Source organism: Gymnoscopelus braueri, assembly GCF_963280865.1.
Source record: "Gymnoscopelus braueri genome assembly, chromosome: 24".
Classification (NCBI taxonomy): domain Eukaryota; kingdom Metazoa; phylum Chordata; class Actinopteri; order Myctophiformes; family Myctophidae; genus Gymnoscopelus; species Gymnoscopelus braueri.
In genome coordinates this window covers 26,708,867-26,728,742 of record NC_137626.1, presented here as the reverse complement: position 1 = coordinate 26,728,742, position 19,876 = coordinate 26,708,867, and the positions used below count along the sequence as shown (strand labels likewise).

Genomic DNA, 19,876 nt, shown 5'->3' with positions numbered 1-19,876 from the left:
ATGTTTGTATAGTGTAGTAGAAGTATAAAGTATCCACAATTGATATACTCCAGTAAAGTAAAAGTACCTCAAAATTGTACTTAAGTACAAGTACTTGAGTAAATGTACTTGGTTACTTTACACCACTGGGTGAGACAACGACTTCCCTTCGTAAACCACTAACAGGCAGTTGTGTGTGTGTGTGTGTGTGTGTGTGTTGTAAGTGGTCTGGTCCGCAGACCGTGTGCACTGCATCTAGTGTGGTACACAGTAAAACCCTCTGTGCTCATTTAAAGCTGCGCTCTGTAACTTTCATGTCCTAACCCCGGATTCAAACCTGGGTCTCCTGCGCAAGTACTGAAATGCTGAGCTAATAGAGCTTGCTCAGGGGAGAAATGTTGACCTTTTGTCAACCAGTCGTGTCAAACCTATAGACACAGGATCTAAACGTCTCAATAGAAGAGCAGGAAGCAATAGCAAATACAACCACTCCAATTGTATTGTATAAATTATATTGTATTAACATATGGACAAAATAATATTGTATTCACTAAAGAAAGTTACAAATGTAAACAGCTTTAACTGTATAATCATGGAATGGACCCTTACAGGTCCATATGGTTACATTTGTACACACTCTGAGATGCAAATGGATACATTAACATGAAAGGATTTGCGTAAAGTTTGAGTGTAAAGATTGACCTATTTTACTGTGTGCTTGTTGGCCTTTTAGCTAGTGTAATTCTCGCTGGCCTAAAAAAAGAAAGAAAAAAAAAAGGGACGTTCTTGGAAAAATCATTACTCAAGATGTACAATTTCTGCTATAACTTCTAAGGTATTTCTGCGCTGATCCCTTTTTGTGTGGACCCGTGCTCCAAACGTCTAAAATAAAAAGCTGACCGCATGGGAATTAGCCCACATTGAAACCAGATTGAATGACTGATATTCTTATAGTACATCTCCTGACGCAAAAACAAACAGTTAAAGCTCCATAATGAGCTACTTGGCAAAGCCCAATATAATGTTCACTGAATTTCAAATACGCTGCCCTCGGCTGTGAGTGAGCCAATCTAATAACTGCTTTGACATCATAGCACTGTTTGCATGGTATGCTTTTAATACACAGATTACACACACACACACACACACACACACACACACACACACACACACACACATACACACACACACACACACACACACACACACACACACACACACACACACACACACACACACACACACACACACACACACACACACACACACACACACACACAAACTGGGAATTAATTTTACAGCTGCAATCTGTACGTAAGTTTCTTGTCCTACCCAGGATTTGAACCCTGTTTCTTCACTCTCAGACCAAATTTCTAACGGTCTTCCAGGACGGAATCCCTGCTGGGCATGGGGAGATATTGCGCTTATGAGCTTCAGGCAGGCAGTACTGCTTGTCAATCGGTAGGTGACCCTGGTGTACCCGTAAACATTTCTCAATGGAAGAATATGTAGACCACTTCCAACCACTGCAGAAGTACTACCGGTAGTTACATTGTATTAATTAATCTATTCATTCTAACGTCTAGATTGTATCTTTAACACTGAGGATTTTACTGTGCAGAAACAAATAATGCAGATGTCTGCAGGAGGAGCCAGCTATGTTTGTTGGCCTCCTGACAATAGAAAACTCAATGCCACTCCGCCTCAGAGCCAAGCCAACTACAGTTGTCTGAATAACATCCCTCCAGCTGCTATATGCCCACCCTGCCTCTACAACCATCATTATCTGCGAACCCCTCACCATTTGTCCATGTGCATAGCTTACATAATTCAAAACGAAACACAGCACAGGCCTTGAGGTCAAGCAAGGATAGGATGTGTCGGGAGGCTTATAGCCTTATTCTCTCACCTTACATCAAAATGCAACCTTAAGAAACAGTGCCGGTAAATGTAGGGTTTGATATGTTCCAACCATGTGTCTGAGAATGCCCGGTCAGTGTGTATTGTTAATGTGAACGACTCCCTCCCAAAGCCAGAAATCACAGAATAATGTCTGAGGCTGTGATGCTGTCAGGGCTTTAAAACGCTGCTGCTCCATAAATAGTGAACGAGCAGAGGTTTTGAAGCTGACTGAGAGAACACCCATGGGAATTTGCTGGAGGTACGGGTAGACTTTCTGATTCAGAAATGGTCTCAACAGCGGTGTGATATGAAGTAGAGTTAGTTCAGGCACAGATGGAAAACAAAACTTGCAGAAAAACTTAGTATGACTCCATAGAAATCTGCCTCTCGCTCAGTATTGAACAGCTTTAAATCTGCCTCCCGCGGGCACTTTGGTGGCGCAGGGGTAAAGTTCCTGTCTACCACTGCGGAGAGTAGGGGTAGAAAATCCTATGGGTGCCAGCTTGCACAATTGGCTGTTTTTGCAGGAGGGAAGCCGGGCAGGGAGGCCAATCTGGCAGAGCGCCTGTCAGCGGGGGTGTTGAACTGTGAGGAATAGTGTGTTCCTCCATCCATGCTACGTCCTCCAGGTGAGGCTCCTCACTGGCAGGTGAACCAGTTGGGGTCTGCAGCCACAAGACTACACACAATTGTATGAGTAATTCAGGAATTGGCATTATGAATAATTTGGGAGAAAAAAGGGGGGACGGCGGAATAATAGGTAACAAAAAGTTTTATAAAATAAATAATTAATACATCTGCTTCCCGCTCAATATCTACGGAGCAGCTCTTAACTTTAAATCTTGATGACGTGAAATGATTTGACCCTAGCTTACTACTGTATCTCTGGCTGTTACTGTAGTAGAGAGAATTTAGGGCTCACAAATATGACATTGTCTCAGCCAGGCCGCAGGAATGGCTTATATGAATGATTGGAATCATGTGTTTTTTTGTGCCTTTTATAGAGTTATACACTGTTAGACCTGAAGGACTCGTGCACAACAGCATCAGAGAAGCCTCCAAGACCTGGGCATCTTGCATAACCAATGCTCCGTGGCTCATCCAGAGAAATTATGATCCTCTGTTTCTATGGATACTGCAGTCCCAACAGGCCTCCCTTGTACTCCAAAAGAGGAGCGACCTTGATTAATAAATGTTAGTTGTACGCGATCCAGTTACAAGCACAAAAGCAGGGTGCCAGACAATGGAAACAAAAAACAAGGAAAGAAAACATGAGCTTTTTGAGAAGAGGTCATCTTCCACCTGTGAGATTGTAAGTGATGACGAGGTTGGCTGATCAACCGATGATGATGATGATGGTGGTGAGTTTGTGTAGTGCCTTTCATAGATAGATAGATAGATAGATAGATAGATAGATAGATAGATAGATAGATAGATAGATAGAAGATAGATTCCAGAACTTCGCCTACCCCCCCCTAAATAGGGGTCTGCGAACACATGCGTCACAACAGGAAGTGGATTTATCACTTCCGGTTTTGAAAAGTGCCCGAAATGCTCCGAAACTTCGCCTACCCCCCCTAAATAGGGGTCTGCAAACAAATGTATAATGGTCAGAATGGATATATATGCACATAATATATGTTGTCTATCAACAGTGAATATGATGTGAGTATACAGTATACAGCATCTGTTGTGGTTCTGTAGTTTAATGTAAATGCCAGTAGCCCACGTTCTAACAGATAAAGTGCGTCCCAATTAATACAAAATAGAAAACGACACAATAAAATGCACCACCCCTTCGCTCGAACCAGGATTCCAGACAGTAGCGACCCCTTCCAGAAACCAGTATGGGGCTTAAATGGTTCTTTAAAAGGCATCCATCACCTACTTACTTAAGAACCATTCTATTTAGTGAATGGTTCTTCATTTTCCTCATGTGGTCATGAGAACCTTTTTTTGTCAAAGTTCTTTGAAATGGTTCTTTGAGGCACTCAAATTATTATAAAAATACAAGCCAATTATTGGCCGGCGGAGTCTCCGGTAGGAGACTTTTTAAGTCTTTTTTAAGACTTTTTAAGTCTCCTACTGAGTCTCCTATTGACCGATGAACCGGTCATCAAATTATTGGTTCAGGAATGTGGAAAAAACTAAACAATCTCCATGAATTCAAGGCTTCATGGAGTGTGTAATTGATAGACAATAAGTAATGTTTTGGGTGAACTACTCCTTTAACCATGGTTCTTCTATAGCACCACTCTGAAGAACCAGTTCTGGTTCCAGTTGGTGCCTTTATTTTTCTGTGACCTGTTAGATAGTTTAAGCACTTACTGTATCTCAAAGCACAACAATGCGAGACTGTATACCTGTAGTGATGATGAATAATATAGTTCTCTGTCTAGAGATGTAGCCTTTACCGAAACTGGTTTACACATTACAATAATCAAGTCAGCTCAGCTTGGCAATGCTGTTGCGACTTGGTCCGTGGGTGGCTTAGATGCAAAATCAAATATAAGGTAATGGAAATAAAGGCATATTAGATTATAGCAGGCAGTGAAGAGGGGTTTTTCATGTGGCAATGAGTGAGAATTGGATAAACGCATCCGCTTCAGTTTGCCACTGCTGTGTCAAACTCTGAACCACGGCTTAAATGAAAGTGTATAGATATTAATGCTGGAACAGATCTTGAAGGAGCAAATTACTGCTTTCAGAGTCAGGCGAATGAATGGTTGTCTAATTACAATGCAGAAACACCGGATTAACTGCACAGTGAAAGAGTGAATACAAGTTAATCTCTCTGTTGTAGGTCTATGTCTGTGAACATACCACAGATAGGCCTATAGATGCTCTACACCAGCAGTTCCCAACCTTTTCCTGGAACAGGGCCCATGCACTTGAAAATCTCAGAAGGCGTTCGCGGCTCACCCATCTGACCACTTTTGCTCTGAGAGCACGTTTATTTTAATGATCAGTCAATCGATTGTGTACCAGCTTGCTGGATCGATGGAACTAGCATGGTATAGGTTACTTTAAGTTGCTATTCATCAGTATCACAATAAAAACTAATTTCTCAAGGTTTTTAAAGTAAAAAATACCTTGAATTTTTTTAATATTATTTTTATTCAATTAATGTTATATTTTCAATCGAATCTTGGTGTTTTGGCAATTATTTGGGGGCCAACTTGCAATATCCTCACGGCCCACCAGTGGGCCCCGGCCCACAGGTTTTTAATCTCTGATCTAGCTACACATAAGATCATCAGTGTATTCATCAGTTTATTTATCCATTTCATTTCCTAAAAATGCACAAATGTAACCAAATAGACCCGTTATTTTTGTGCACTCATGATGAATGAGCATTGATGATTTTACAGCCATAGTTTTTCCCATTCCCATTTTTTTTTTAACTCTAGGGCGCCTAGGCCTATATTCATTGGACACGCCCTTGGACTCTGTCCAAAGGTCTATTCATGCTGTGTGTATGATAATCTTCAGGAGAGAAATATGACTAATAAGACTATTATCTGTGTACAGATATCATTTAATGACATGTAATGGCATGAAAATAGCAGACCTGCAAGCTCACAGGTCTGCTATTTTTGATGTGCAACACTGTCGTGGGACAAAGCATAATGGCTGAATCATGTCATCCAATGTGATCTCTTGCTTACCAACCCAAAGCAACATTTACATTTCAGCTTTATATCTCTTATTAATTATGATAATCAGTCAAAAAAAAAAGAAAAAAAGAAGAAGAATTTCTTTAATCATTATTGCAGTCACACTTTACTTGAGCATGCAAATTCATACACGTAATTAACGCTTCATTAATGATGAACTGAACATGCACATTATTTCATCATGAATTTATCATGAACTCGTTAATTCCTGCTCATCAGCATTAACTCTTGGTGAACTGGCCCGGACCGCTGGCGTAGCAGTCCGGGCACCTAGGCTTTATGTAGCCTGACAGCACGTCGCGGGTTCGAGTCCCGATCCCGACGGCCTTTGCTGCATGTCACTCCCCATCTCTCTCTCCTCTCTGCTCTCTTCCCATTTCCTGTGAACATACTATGCTATCAATAAAGGCATAAAAAGCCAAAAAAAAAAAAAAAAAGTGTAATATTAGTTAAGGACGTTGTTCACAGTTCCACTATTGCCAGGATCAGTGTTCATAGGCGGGTACTACCCGCCTATGAACACTGCCGGGTAGAAGTAGCAATGAGGGTCGGGCTATGAAAGACCACCAGAAACCAACCCTCCTCCCTATGAGCAGTCATCCTGGGTGTAATTGTGTAATAACCACCTTACAAAATCATATATTACACTTTGTTAAGTCAAATAGTGACTTAACCATTAAATAACCTGGAATTCATGATGAATTCATGATAAATTGACAAATCAATAATTCAAGTTCATAATTCATCATTAATAAATAAATTACACGTAAGAATATAAATGCTCGAGTAATAAAGTGTGACCAATAATAATGTAATATAATAAAATGATAATAATATTAATAATAATAATAATAATAAAAAGAAGAAGAAGAAGAAGAAGAAGAAGAAGAAGAAGAAGAAGAAGAAGAAGAAGAAGAAGAAGAAGAAGATAGAAAGAAAGTAAAGCCCTATCTTCAGTCTCCTTTTTCATCCAGATTTACATCATTTTTATTTTTTGACAAGACAAACGAAGAACAAAAAGAAACATGTAAAAGTGAAAGCAAGTATCTAATATTATTCTCTAGTAGTAAAGCAGCAAAGCCCGCCTCTGGATAAATGCAGGGGCGTGGCCACAACGCGTGACGTCGTTGGAACAAAAAAAATCCAGTATGGCGGAATCTGTCAGAAGATGAATTTTTTTTCCCCCTCCTTTCCTCGCCCCGCAAAATCCTCCCCAATGGAACCAGGAGCACATTAATGGGTGTATGTCCAGTATGTCGCATCGGACGGCTGGGTAGCTGCTCGCTCTGAAAGGTAAGCGTGTGTTTATTTAATATTTACATTAAAACAATAACCAAAAAAAAAAAAAAAAACACGTTGGAAGAAGCCAAGGCGTTGCCATGTCCGCTTATTATAAGCGACTTTGGGCTTGGTTTTCTGTGAAGTTGCTTGTAAGTATTGGTGGGTTGCGGTTTTTTGGTGCTTGGCTCTAAAGTGTAAGTTGCTTATTTGGGCTTGTTTACCTAATGTTGTTTAAACCAGTGCTTATCAAACATTTTCATGTCAAGGACCCCCAAATGATTATGTATTTGTCCACAGACCCCCCCCCCCATCTGAAACTGTTTTGGGACCCCCATGCAAGATTTGTGTTGTTAAAATTTCTTTTTTTTTAATATAAAAAAAATATATCCCCCCCAAGCTTGTAGATCGACTATTTTCAAATAGCTGATGAATATAGATTTAAAGTGCTCATGTGGCCCTATAGTCGCTTCTTTTGGGCTTGTTTTCATAGACCTGGTTGCTTATTTCTCTCGCAAAATCTGGCAACACTGCATGGCAGAGGGGCGTCCGTGTCTTTGATGTTGATAAAAAAAAAGCCTGATTTCGAGTAAAATAAATGCAGATCTGCAAGCTCACAACGCGTCGCGCCAGTGACGCGTTGTGAGCTTGTAGATCTGCTGTTTTTCGCTGATGCGATACTACAGGATTCATCAAAACAATGTCTGCCCTTCTGCTGAAGTTTCCACTTGAGCACAGTGTGTGTTTTTTTTTTTTGCAACCCTTGCACAAAACGATTAATTAAAAAAATGTACCATATGTTGCACGGAAACATTAATGTCTGCAATTAAGTAACAACAACAACAACAGCCCCGAAGATTAGATACAATGTTTCGACTCCATGGCCCGGGACTAGGGTAGATAGAGCGGTATTTATTATGCACTCTCGCTCGCTCTCTCTCTCTCACTCTCTCTCCCAAACGCCGATTGTTCCAGGGCTATTTTTAGACCACGATCGGGCGTTAATACTACAAGCAAGCCGAAGCGGCATGCCTTACAGCCGCTAGGCCGTTTTTATAAAGATCATATTATCGTATGATCTATGATCGGAGAGAGGACGGTAACATATGAAAGGGAAGGAGGATGATCGAGGCCTGCTTTGCTACATAATAAAGAAGAGTGTGCTTGTTGACTGTGTGTGAATGGTTCGGGATGGGCGGCAGTTAGTTCTCTGCATGCGTCAATCTTTCTTTTTTTTGTGAATGGAGGCGTGCTGGACTGGCGGTTGAAGCAACATAATGTGGTTTTTCTGCTGTATATGAAAGTATGCGAGTTGCTTAAATAGCCTGCTACATCAGTCAATCAACCAAACTTTATTTACGTAGCACATTTCATGCATCAAGTGCAATTCAACGTGCTTCTCAGAAGAGGTTAAAAAAAAGTTATTACACAGTAATAAAAAAATATGTAAATCCTTCTATTGAGATATGTTTGGGTACGTATTTATTTGATCCTAATCGTCGGGCCATTTTATACACGGTATGTGTGTGTGTGTGTGTGTGTGTGTGTGTGTGTGTGTGTGTGTGTGTGTGTATTATATATATATATTAGACAGGCCTAACCTCAACAAGGTTCATGTGTGTAGCATATATGGAATATATATATATATATATATATATATATATATATATATATATATATATATATATATATATGCTACACACATGAACCTTGTTGAGGTTAGGCCTGTCTCCCCAAATCTGTCACCCTGACTCAGGCAGCATCTTTTCAGGACAATGGGAGTGGGGGGCACACACATGAATCACCGCCCCCAGACAGACTAGATGCCCTGAGGGAATAACGTTGCATGGAGACCCCCCGGGGTGTGAACCACTCTCAGTGACACACACGCACCCCTTTTCCCCCATCACAAAGCGCCAGTCATTGTGTGTGTGTGTGTGTGTGTGTGTGTGTGTGTGTGTGTGTGTGTGTGTGCAGTTGACCGACTTTTGACGATTTGTCCCGCGGCTGCACTGTACTATCTGGCCCTCTGTCTTAAGACCCCCCCCCCCCCCCCTTTCCACAACCTCGCTCCATTCTGCTCCCCTTTCCCCCCTCTGTGCGCACACACACGCACGCACTCCCCGCACGCACGCACACACACACACACACACACACACACACACACACACACACACACACACACACACACACACACACACACACACACACACACACACACACACTGTATTACTACTTGTGAGGACACCAACATTTTAGTACTGTGATTTTATTAATGGAAATTTTACACTTTTTTTTTTACCTTAATCTTAAAGCCGAAAAATAGCAGAGCTTGTACATCGGCTATTTCGTTGCACGACACTGGCATGCAACTAAGTATAAATCAAGCAAAGCCCCAACCCCTAAACCTAGCCTCTAAATGCCTCATCCTAACCCTAACCCCAACCTGAAACCTTTCCTAATTGTAAGCCTAAATCTTTTCTAACCAGAAAACAACCATCGCTGCCCCTCACAAGTATAGTAATACAAGTACACACACACACACACACACACACACACACACACACACACACACACACACACACACACACACACACACACACACACACACACACACACACACACACACACACACACACACACACACACACACACACACACACACACACACCACCCCATCATGCCCCCAGGCAGTCTCACCCCCTCTGTATTTTGTGGTGGTGCAGGCTAGTGAATGGTTGTGTCCCAAACAGTGATTGTATCTGACATTAGAACCGCTGGTGTTTTAAGGAGTTATGACTGCTCCCCGGGACAAAGAAAAGCACAATCACATTACTCTCCAAAACAAAGAAGAGGAGAGCACAGACATCAAAGGCCTTCTCCTGTGCTGTAAACTTCTAGTCTGTTGAGGAGATTGTTACTGTTAGGACCTTCCTTTGTTTAACAGATAGAAAACTCTAAATAGAGTTTGATACACGAAAAGCATGGTGTACTCTTGGTTGAGAATGCTAACTTTACAGCTTTTCAAAAACGTTTTATTTTGGAGAATGTTAAAAAAAAATCTGTGTACTCAGTATTTATATATATATATATATATATATATATATATATATATATATATATATATATATATATATACATACATACACATACATACACGTGTGTGTATATATATATATATATATATACACACGTGTTGTATATACTGTATGTGTGTATACACACACACACACACACACACACACACACACACACACACACACACACACACACACACACACACACACAGATATACATACATACATACTGTACATACATACATACATACATACATACATACATACATACATACATACATACATACATACATACATATATACGCACAGATACATACATATACGCACAGATACACACACACATACAAGCTCACACACATACATACATACGCACAGATACACACATACAAGCACACACACATACCGTATATATATATACACACGTGTATATACAATTTGAGATACATTATATGAATTTGATTAGGTTCATTCCGAAAAAAAGATTCCTGCTCTGCTTGGTGATCCTAAGTAGACTTGCTTATGTTTATTTAATCTAATAGTAACCTGGCATGGGATTAATAATAATAAACCTTATTTATAGAGAGCACTTATCAAAACAAAGTTACAGAAAATAGACCGGGCGTATTTTTAGTGGAGCACGCGCGCTCGTCAAGAGTCGCCTCTTCTGGGACGCGTCTGAGACGGGTCTGGTTGAATCACAAGCATTGTCTAGGGCGGCCACGCTGCCGCGTTGCAGCCAGAACGCAACACTACCACGCCCAGTGGAATCCAAAGTTGTCATGGATCTCTCATAAGGTCTGGCAAGCAGTCAATCTGGGGTGGGCCCAGCCCCAGATTCAATCTGGCTGGGACTGAACTGCTATCCAATAGCCGAGTTCACTCAATTTCATTGGCTAACCATCTTACTCTGACCAACTCTAAACATAACTACCGTATCTGTAATGTAATGCAAAAACACAACCCCTATCTATTTTTAACCTTAATCATCATACTGTCTAACCACCACAACCCATATCTGACCCAATGCCTAAACACAGCCATTTTATTATTGATGTACCTGAACTTAGGTCGACTCCTCTCGGTTCTCGCTTACACTTGAGAGCATAAGGTTTCAAATGTACCATGGATATGGGATATATTTTTCATTATTACTTAATAACTTGAAATGTCCTTTTACTCATAAAAATAGTAGCCGTAGTAGTAACACAATCTTTCTACTCTCTTCCTGATAGGTTGCTACTGTTGCTAGACAACGAGTTGGCACACTGATTGGATTACCCAAATCAAAGGCTCATGGGGATTGGCTGCCATCGCACATCATCTTCCTGTTGCCAACCGTTTGGCCATCTTGGGTAGAGGGGCCCTCTCTGAAAGGCTCAAGAACTCTCTCTCTCTCTCTCTCTCTGTGTGTGTGTGTGTGTGTGTGTGTGTGTGTGTGTGTGTGTGTGTGTGTGTGCGTGTGCGTGTGTCGTGTATTATCGACCCACAAACACACACATAACTCCATACTTAAACACACACACATACAGAGATCCACACATTTCCACACAGCCGGGATAACAGTGTCTTGAGCAGTACTCAATAAAATCTATACGGACACACAAACACCCACCCACACACAGCTGTCCTGCAAACGCATCAAGCCAGGCCCACTCCTGTTGTGCAGTCTAGCTGTCTGCTGCGGACTCCCCCAGGACCAGTCTGTCAACAATGACCTCACACAGCCATCCAGGTAAGGACGCCGGGTCTCACTGCTCTGTGTCTCTGCTGCGTACGTACCAGTGGTGGAAAGTAACTAAGTACATTTACTTAAGTACTGTACTGAAATAACATTTTGAGGTATTTGTACTTTACTTGAGTATTTAGAATTTCCAATACTTTTACTTCTACTCCACTACATCTCGGATACAAATATTGTACTTTTACTCCACTACATTTATTAGAAAACGTTAGTTACTAGTTACTTTGTAGATTTTGATTATTATCACAAAACATACATTAACCACTTCAGTTTATTTCGACCATTTGAAAATAGCCGATCTACAAGCTCAGATCTGCTATTTTCTAAAGCTTTTTATTCATTTGAAAACTCGAAATAGGACATTCGGCCTAATGAGTACTTTTACTTTTGGTACTTTAAGTACATTTTGATGCCAATACTTTTGTACTTTTACTCAAGTACATTTTGAATTCCGGACTCTTACTTGTAACAGAGTATTTCCATATTGCAGTATTGTAGGCCTGTCCCCGACTAAGGATTTGTATAGTCGAATCTGATTGGCGAATAATTGCCAATAGTCGACTGGCAGTCGACTAATGCAACACCCCCCCCCCCAAAAAAAGGTATGTTTAAAAAAAAAAAAATTAGACTAAGAGATTGGCAGTCGACTCAGACACCCCTCGACTAATTAGTCGACTATTCGACTAATAGAGGCCAGGCCTACAGTATTGATACTTTTACTTAAGTAAAACATTTGAGTACTTTTTACACCTCTGCGTACATACGCTGTCTATTTTCACAGTGTTTTGTTTCCCATCATTACAATGTGAATTATGTTACACTTCAGCTATAACTGAGACTGTTTTCTGACATGCTTTCTTCATTAACTGAAACATGTTCATTGTTGTGAAGTGAAAAACGGTTCAGTCCATTTTACTGGCTGGGCAATATCTAGATATTATATCGATCAATCCTGATATGAGACTAGATATGGCCTGGAATATTGGATTGTTAAAGCTGCACTATGTAACTTTCCTCTTCTACCCCGGATTTTAACCCGGTTTTCCTGCGCAACCATCATGTCAAAATTCATGTCAGATCCTGTGTCTAGGTGAGACATGACCTTTGACACAACCTAAATGTTAAATTGAAGAGCAGAGAGACAAAATACCAATTGTATACAGTAAGTTATATTGTATTAACATACTCTACCATACAGATTGGACAAAATAAAAAATTATTAATTAAAAAAAGTTACAAAGTGCCGCTTTAAGTTGTGATATGGCATAAGTGTGGTCTTTTCCTGGGTTTAACGACTTAACCCTTTATCATTTTACAAACAAATTGTCCGATCTACAAGCTCAGAACGCATCACATTGCGATGTCTTGTGAGCTTGTAGATCTGCTAATTAAATTAAACATTTGTGACAATTGTTAAGACTATTTTTATCCATTCTTACAATATGAAATTATTGCCACAATATTGATATTGAGGTATTTGGTCAAAGATATTGTGATATTTGATCCATACTAGGATAGGGGCTGTCCATATCTCCCAGGCCCAGCCCTATAACATTTTCAGCTGTGTTGGCTATATTTGTCTAGTTTTACTGTTATATAATACAGTGTACAGTAGTATGTATATCCTTGTTTCTAGAAAACTCACAACATTTCAGTCACTAATATTTGGACTAGCCAAAGCTGCCACCACAAAATTGGGAAAAAGGTAATGGACAGGAATTTCACGCTTGTGAGAAGCGGTTGGTGTAATTTGAAATGGGCCAGCCACAGCGGGCGGCAGGCGAGGAGGGTTAGCTTCCTGTTCTGGCCTGCGCGGCGTATGACGCTGTCAGCCATGTTTACTTTGTACACCTGGGAATGTGTGCACTATAAATACCATCGCCGAGGGAACCGCTGGGGGGGGCACGAGCATGAGCTCCGGTTTCGGACATGAAACACATACATCTGAATGGACCAAGAAGGATAACCAAATGTTATTTTAGGCAGGTTTGTGGCGTGCATTTTATTTGTTGCTCTAATCCACAGTCAGTAACTTTACACTGAGCGAACAGGTACGGGCTTGATGTCTCGCTGCTTGACACTTTCACAGTGGCCGGCGAAGAACGTTCTAGCCATTTGCGTGGATTGAACCTGTGATCATTCGGTTAAAAGGTTGGTCTCATGATGAACCGCTAGGCCACCCTGCAGCCACCTTTTGCATAGGACGATTGTGTGGAACATATGACTGGAGTTAATGTGTCGACTCCTTAGCCTCACAATAGAAAGCATACAAAGGCTAGACACATCTAGTTAGGAGGATATGAGCGCCTTTGAGCCAAGCCAATACTCTCTTTGCCAAAGTAGGGCCGAGCGCATTATGTTGTTAGATCTACCCTGGATTAGGCCGGCTCAACAGTTGTCATTAGGCTGCCCGTTCTAATGCCTGATCACATTCGGCCCTGTGCTATACAAGAGGGGAACCAAAATGAAACTTTTTGCCTTAAGTCTCTGGTAAAACCTAATTCTATTCTTTTACTATTATTATTTACTGGTCAATTAGAATTTCTACACATCAGGACAGGAGTTCCAAATTACATTTGTGTTAGGTTACCTGATAGCAGGTAGTGAGAAAGAGATAAACTTACTGTTCCAGCCGCTGTCAGAAATATACAATTGTATGTCTTGTTAGTTTTTATCTCCTCCCTGCCTACAGTGAACTTGCATCCCCTGTGGTCATGTATAGGTTAATAAGTGGCCTTTGATGAAGAGTAAGAAAAGGCACACCATAGTCTTTATGAGATGCTGGTACTACTGGCATCAATAACGAGAGATAACACTCACCATATACCAATAAACAAATCACCAATAACTATGATGTTTTGACAGTGAACTGTCAAGATATCTTGATGAAGACCTTTTCATGTCAAGGTCTAGGACCCCCGAATTAATATGTATTTGGCCGTGGACTCCCATCTGAAAAATACTCTTGGTCTTGTTGATTGACTGCATGGGTTCGTTATTGTTGGTGCTAGCCGGCGCATGGGACATCAGATCATTTACTCTAAATAAAGCCTTGTATAATAAAGTGGATATGTGTGTGTGTGTATTAGTAGACCCTTATGCTGGCTTTCTGCATGCCTTGTGTATGTCGGTACTTGCATTGTGTATTAGTGTATATTTTGAGCCCATTTTATAATCTGTAATGAGCTTAGCAGCATGCATGTTTATGGTTCTGTGCTTAAGTCATTGTCTTTATTCCTACAGTAATGGGGATTTTGTTTTATTTATTTATTTAGATTAAATGTATATGTCACAGGGTGTTTGGAGAGCCAGGGTGATTGAAGACAGAGCGCTTGTTTTTAGGCACGGGGCTTCGGGGCGATGCGGGGCTTTTCGAGACAGGGTTTATTAGCGAGGCTCGCGAGGAGGAGGAGGAGGACGGCGCTGCGAGGCGGGGGGTTATTACGCGAGGCTCGCGAGGAAGAGGAGCCTCCTCCTCCTCCTCCTCCTCGCGTAATAACCCGTCCCGTCCTCTCCTTCTCTCCTTCTCCTCCTCCGAGGAGGAGGAGAAGGAGAGCGCGGAGAGGCGGGGCTTTGATGCGCCGACGGAGACCTGTCTTTTGTTGTTCCCCCCCACATAGCAACCAGGAAGCTACCCTAGGGGAACCATAATATCTATGAGGGGAACGCTGAACACGCGTTCACACGCACGGCGCGCCGACTTAGTGGAGCTTGAGGCCGAGGAAGCGCGCCCTCGCGCCTCCAGGCGCGAGTGCCCGCGGTGACCGGCCGACGCTCCACTAGTCGACTCAGCGCCGTTTGATTTGTAAACCGATAGGGACAGAATAGTTCTTTTCATGGATCACTCTGTGTGTGTGTGTGTGTGTGTGTGTGTGTGTGTGTGTGTGTGTGTGTGTGTGTGTGTGTGTGTGTGTGTGTGTGTGTGTGTGTGTGTCAGGGAGAAACTAAAACAAAAGCCAGCAGAACACAATAAAAGTATCTTAACAGTCCATTGAAAGCATGAGCGCGTGCGCGTGTGCGTGCGTGTGTGACTGTGTGTGTGTGTGTGTGGTCGCGGCCATATATGCTTGTGCACAAGCCTGGCGTGTGGCTCCCTCTAGTGTTCCTTCTACACAATTGCTGGGTGGGTGGTAAAAACAAGCGAGCCTTCTTCAATCACCCTGGTTCTCCATTCACCCTGTAACATATATATAGGCCGGCCTACTGTATATTTTACCATTAATCTCCTCCTAGAAAAGTGAAATATAAAACACAATGTGTGCTCTGGCTTCAGATTTGTGTTGAAGAAAAACAAAACAATATCAGTTAATCAATCTAATTGATTCAATCTAAAATAATCGTTATAATAGAATAATTTTGTGGGGCAATTGAATAATTTTCATTTTATGAAAACCACTTTTAACCTTACATCCCTATTTTGGGCATGATATTGTAGACAAAATAAAAAAGTATGTACATTTATAGCAACGCGAAGCAATGTTACACATTGCATTTTTTTGTGTCGATTCGTTGATATCTTTAAAAAAAATCAAAAACTATAAAAAAGCACGCTTCTCAATTATTCAGACACCGTAATTGAAAAAGTAATCAATAGAATAATCGCTGAAAATAACCGATAGTTGCAGCCCGTCATGAATGTACTCACCTGAGACAGCGTTTTGTGGACATATCAGCAAACAGACAGGGATTGTTTACACAGGAGTGATTATGTAGTTGCACTGGGAGCCGGCCACATTTTGTTGTGCGATCATGCGTTGGTTTGACCTAAGTGTGCCCACTGTGTCATGGTTTCTTAAATGTCACGTTTTTTGGGGTGTGTGAATAAATCTGACAATATCAACTAGACTGTAATGTCATTCTGTACCCTGCCAAATTTGTATCTGTTATGCTTTACCAGCACAGCCATCAAGTGATACACACACACACACACACACACACACACACACACACACACACACACACACACACACACACACACTCACACTCACACTCACACTCACACACCAACTAGCAAACTCGCACCAGACTTGAAAAGGATTATCATAAGAACTATTAGCAACTTCTGCACTCGATGTCTGTCATCGAGTGAGCGTTGATTCCCACGATGCTTTGGGGCCTCTCTGTGGTTGCGGTCACTCGCCAAGCATGCTTATCAGTTCCTATAGTGACAGCCCTTGTGGAGATAAAAAGGAGCTGGTGGTCGGGGGCTCCTTTTTCTACATTGTTTTGTGTTTGTATGTATGCGCGCCTGTGTGTGTGTGCACGTCTGTCAATCTCGTGGCCAGTCATGTGATGAGCAACAGAAAAGGAAAGAAATGCATGAGAATAGAATAGGTGTGGCATTGTCCGAAAATCCTGTAATCCGTCGAATGAAACGGAACAATCGCTGCATGCACGGCTCTGACACAGAACAATCAGATTCGAGCTGAACCGATGCCAGTTATTTGGTGTTTGATCCTGATCCTAGAAGAATACTCATTACCGATATTACTCGCAGTATTTGTCAAAAAGTACAAAATTCAATTGTAATCTATTTGAAAAACTTATATTTGGTTAATTCTTTTTTTTTAAATGGACACGCAAAATTCTTGGAAATGATTTGAAAGCGTTTGGAAAATTTCGCCTATATGACATGCCCACATAGGGACACCAGGTTGAAAATGGGTAAATATTGGTTCACATCAGCTGCATAATGTCCTAAAAAAAAGCCAAATAATGGCCGATATATCAGCAAAACCAATGTATTGATCTTTCTCTAAATCACATCCCTCCATGCACAGCTCTGAAACAGAACCATCAGATCGCTGCATGTACAGCTGTGAAACGGAACAATCACAGCGATGCATGCACAGCTCTGAAACTGTATATTCTCCTTCCTTCAGATAGATTGAGCTGAATTCAGCACCCTTGCTTTTGGCATAATTTAAAGATTAAAAGGACCTTTTTTAGCCAGCTGGTACAGTATGTTTTTAAAACGTATGCAGATCACGTTGACTATAAATAAGGCCACTGTAGTAGTAATAATAATGATAATAAAAATGCCAGCTTCTCTGGGATTAGAGTGTTTTGAAAGGGAAGGTGATGGCATTCTTAGTCAGAAGGGCAAGGGGCTTCCAGGAAATTCGACAGTGTTTACCGCCGTTGCCAGAGCTGAGCTCTGTGCATGAGTCATCAATGCGCACACACTCTCACACTCACACAGACACCCCCACGCCCAGAGTGAGTGAATGTATATGGGTGATTATTTATGAATGGTGGTGCTTCTTCTGCAGCTCCCTTCTGTTATCAGAAGCACAGATTTAATGAAACCCAAGAATCACATAGGATTCTGATATTAAGATGCATGTTGTGTCAGCATGTACATTGGAATCAGGTGCATTTGTTTGTTTTTGCAGTGTTACTTTGGCCGTGTGTGTGTGTGTGTGTGTGTGTGTGTGTGTGACTGTGTGTGTGTGTGTGTGTGTGTGTGTGTGTGTGTGTGTGTGTGTGTGCGTGTGTGCGTGCGTGTGTGGGCACAAGCACCTTTTTTACGACTCTGAACCCATGAACTTGACACACTGCTCATTTCTTCCTCGAAAGAGCTATGCGGTATCTAGGTTACAAGGTGGAAGATTTTCTTGCATTGTACAGCCTCATGATATAATAACAATACTCATGGAAAGAAAGAAAAAAAAACATCAATTTAATTGGTCAAACGGTGTGGGTCAGACGTTTATTCTCTCTCTCTCTCTTACCAAGACTAGATGTGATCTTCTCAAAGCCTGGGCTCTCTGCAGCTTCATCGGTGATGCAGATGTATACAGATTCATGCATTTCATCACACTATGGAAATAATATGGCCTGTCAGCAATCGGGATAGTGTCTGGTGTTTGTCTTTTGAAGCCTTGAAGAAGATCACTGTATTGTTAATTAACACATGGTAATTGAACTTTGCCTCTTTGCATATCCCTCCTACACACACACACGCACACACACACACACACACACACACAGACGCACACACACACACACACACACACACACACACACACACACACACACACACACACACACACACACACACACACACACACACACACACACACACACACACACACACACACACACACACACACACACACACACACTACACAGCACATCATGTAGGTCAGAGGGCAGGATCAGCCACAGTGAAACGTGGCAGGGGCCTGGAACATTTATGGGGGTTCCGTGCTTTTAAAGGGCACCATAGATATAAGTATTACCAGCCACCCTCCAAAAGTCACCGTTTTGTACAGCCGGAATACACACAGTCCTGTCTGTGCTGGGGGTCGAACCAGCAACCTTTTTGAGGAACTTTGAGGAACACCACTAGCGTCCTTATTCTGGGAGGATATTCGTCAAAAATCTTGATCTTAACCGATCTTGTAGATTTGGCTATTCTTGGCAAAGAGGTTTGGTGTCGAGGGTAAAAAAAGAGAGGGAAGTATAGAGGGTTTAAGTGGTTATTATCCACTTAGTCTGATTTAAAAAATCTTCAAAAACAGCCCATCTACAAGCGCACAACACATCACATCGTAGCACGTTGTGAGCTTGTAGATCTACAATTTTCGCCTATAATGACATGCCCAAAATAGGGATGCCAGGTTGAACGTGGTTTAACGTTTAGGCTATCAGCCATTCTGTTTGACGCATATAGAGAAGGCGGTAAAGCCGTGATTGAGTGTAATAAGTGTAATGGAACAGAGGAGCGGAGTGTGTGCTGGAGGCTGCCCTCCTTGTTCTCCCCTGTGTTTTACAGAATCTTTATTTAAAACGCGCAGGTCTACAGTACAGTGTGTACATTTGACTACGTCCCCTACAGCCTACATGGTTATGCAGTCAGCCAGTCACCGTGGCCTGTGGTTTTAAGCTGAGGTGGAAACTAACTAAAGCACCTTTACTCAAGTACTGCAGCGAGGTGCTTTGAGGTGCTTTTACAGGCTTCAGGGTCCAGAATGCATAGCCAAATAGGAGAACAGACTTTACAGTCGCAGAGAAGAGGCTGAGCTTAATATGTTGGGGGAGGTTGGACTTCCACACTTTGACCACCATGCCATTTCAGAGTGTGCGCCCTTTCGTTACTTCAAAGTCTTGCTCTGTCGAGTTGACCCATGAGCACAAGTATTTGAAGTCACTGGCTTCTTTTAGCGCAGTGCCTCCTGTTGTTGTTCGAGGCGGATGGTCCGGAAGGATGTTAGGTG

At 41.8% G+C, this 19,876-nt stretch overlaps 1 protein-coding gene across 1 annotated transcript in view; it reads left to right on the top strand.

Moving 5' to 3' along the window:
* Positions 1-6,713: 6,713 nt before the first annotated feature.
* Positions 6,714-19,876, top strand: part of LOC308080875 (histone deacetylase 4-like) — a 93,602-nt gene continuing 80,439 nt past the window's right edge. The window contains 2 exon segments of the mRNA XM_080422924.1: positions 6,714-6,851; positions 11,146-11,645. Of these exon segments, the coding sequence (XP_080279050.1) occupies positions 11,624-11,645 (22 nt within the window). The 5' untranslated portion in view covers positions 6,714-6,851; positions 11,146-11,623.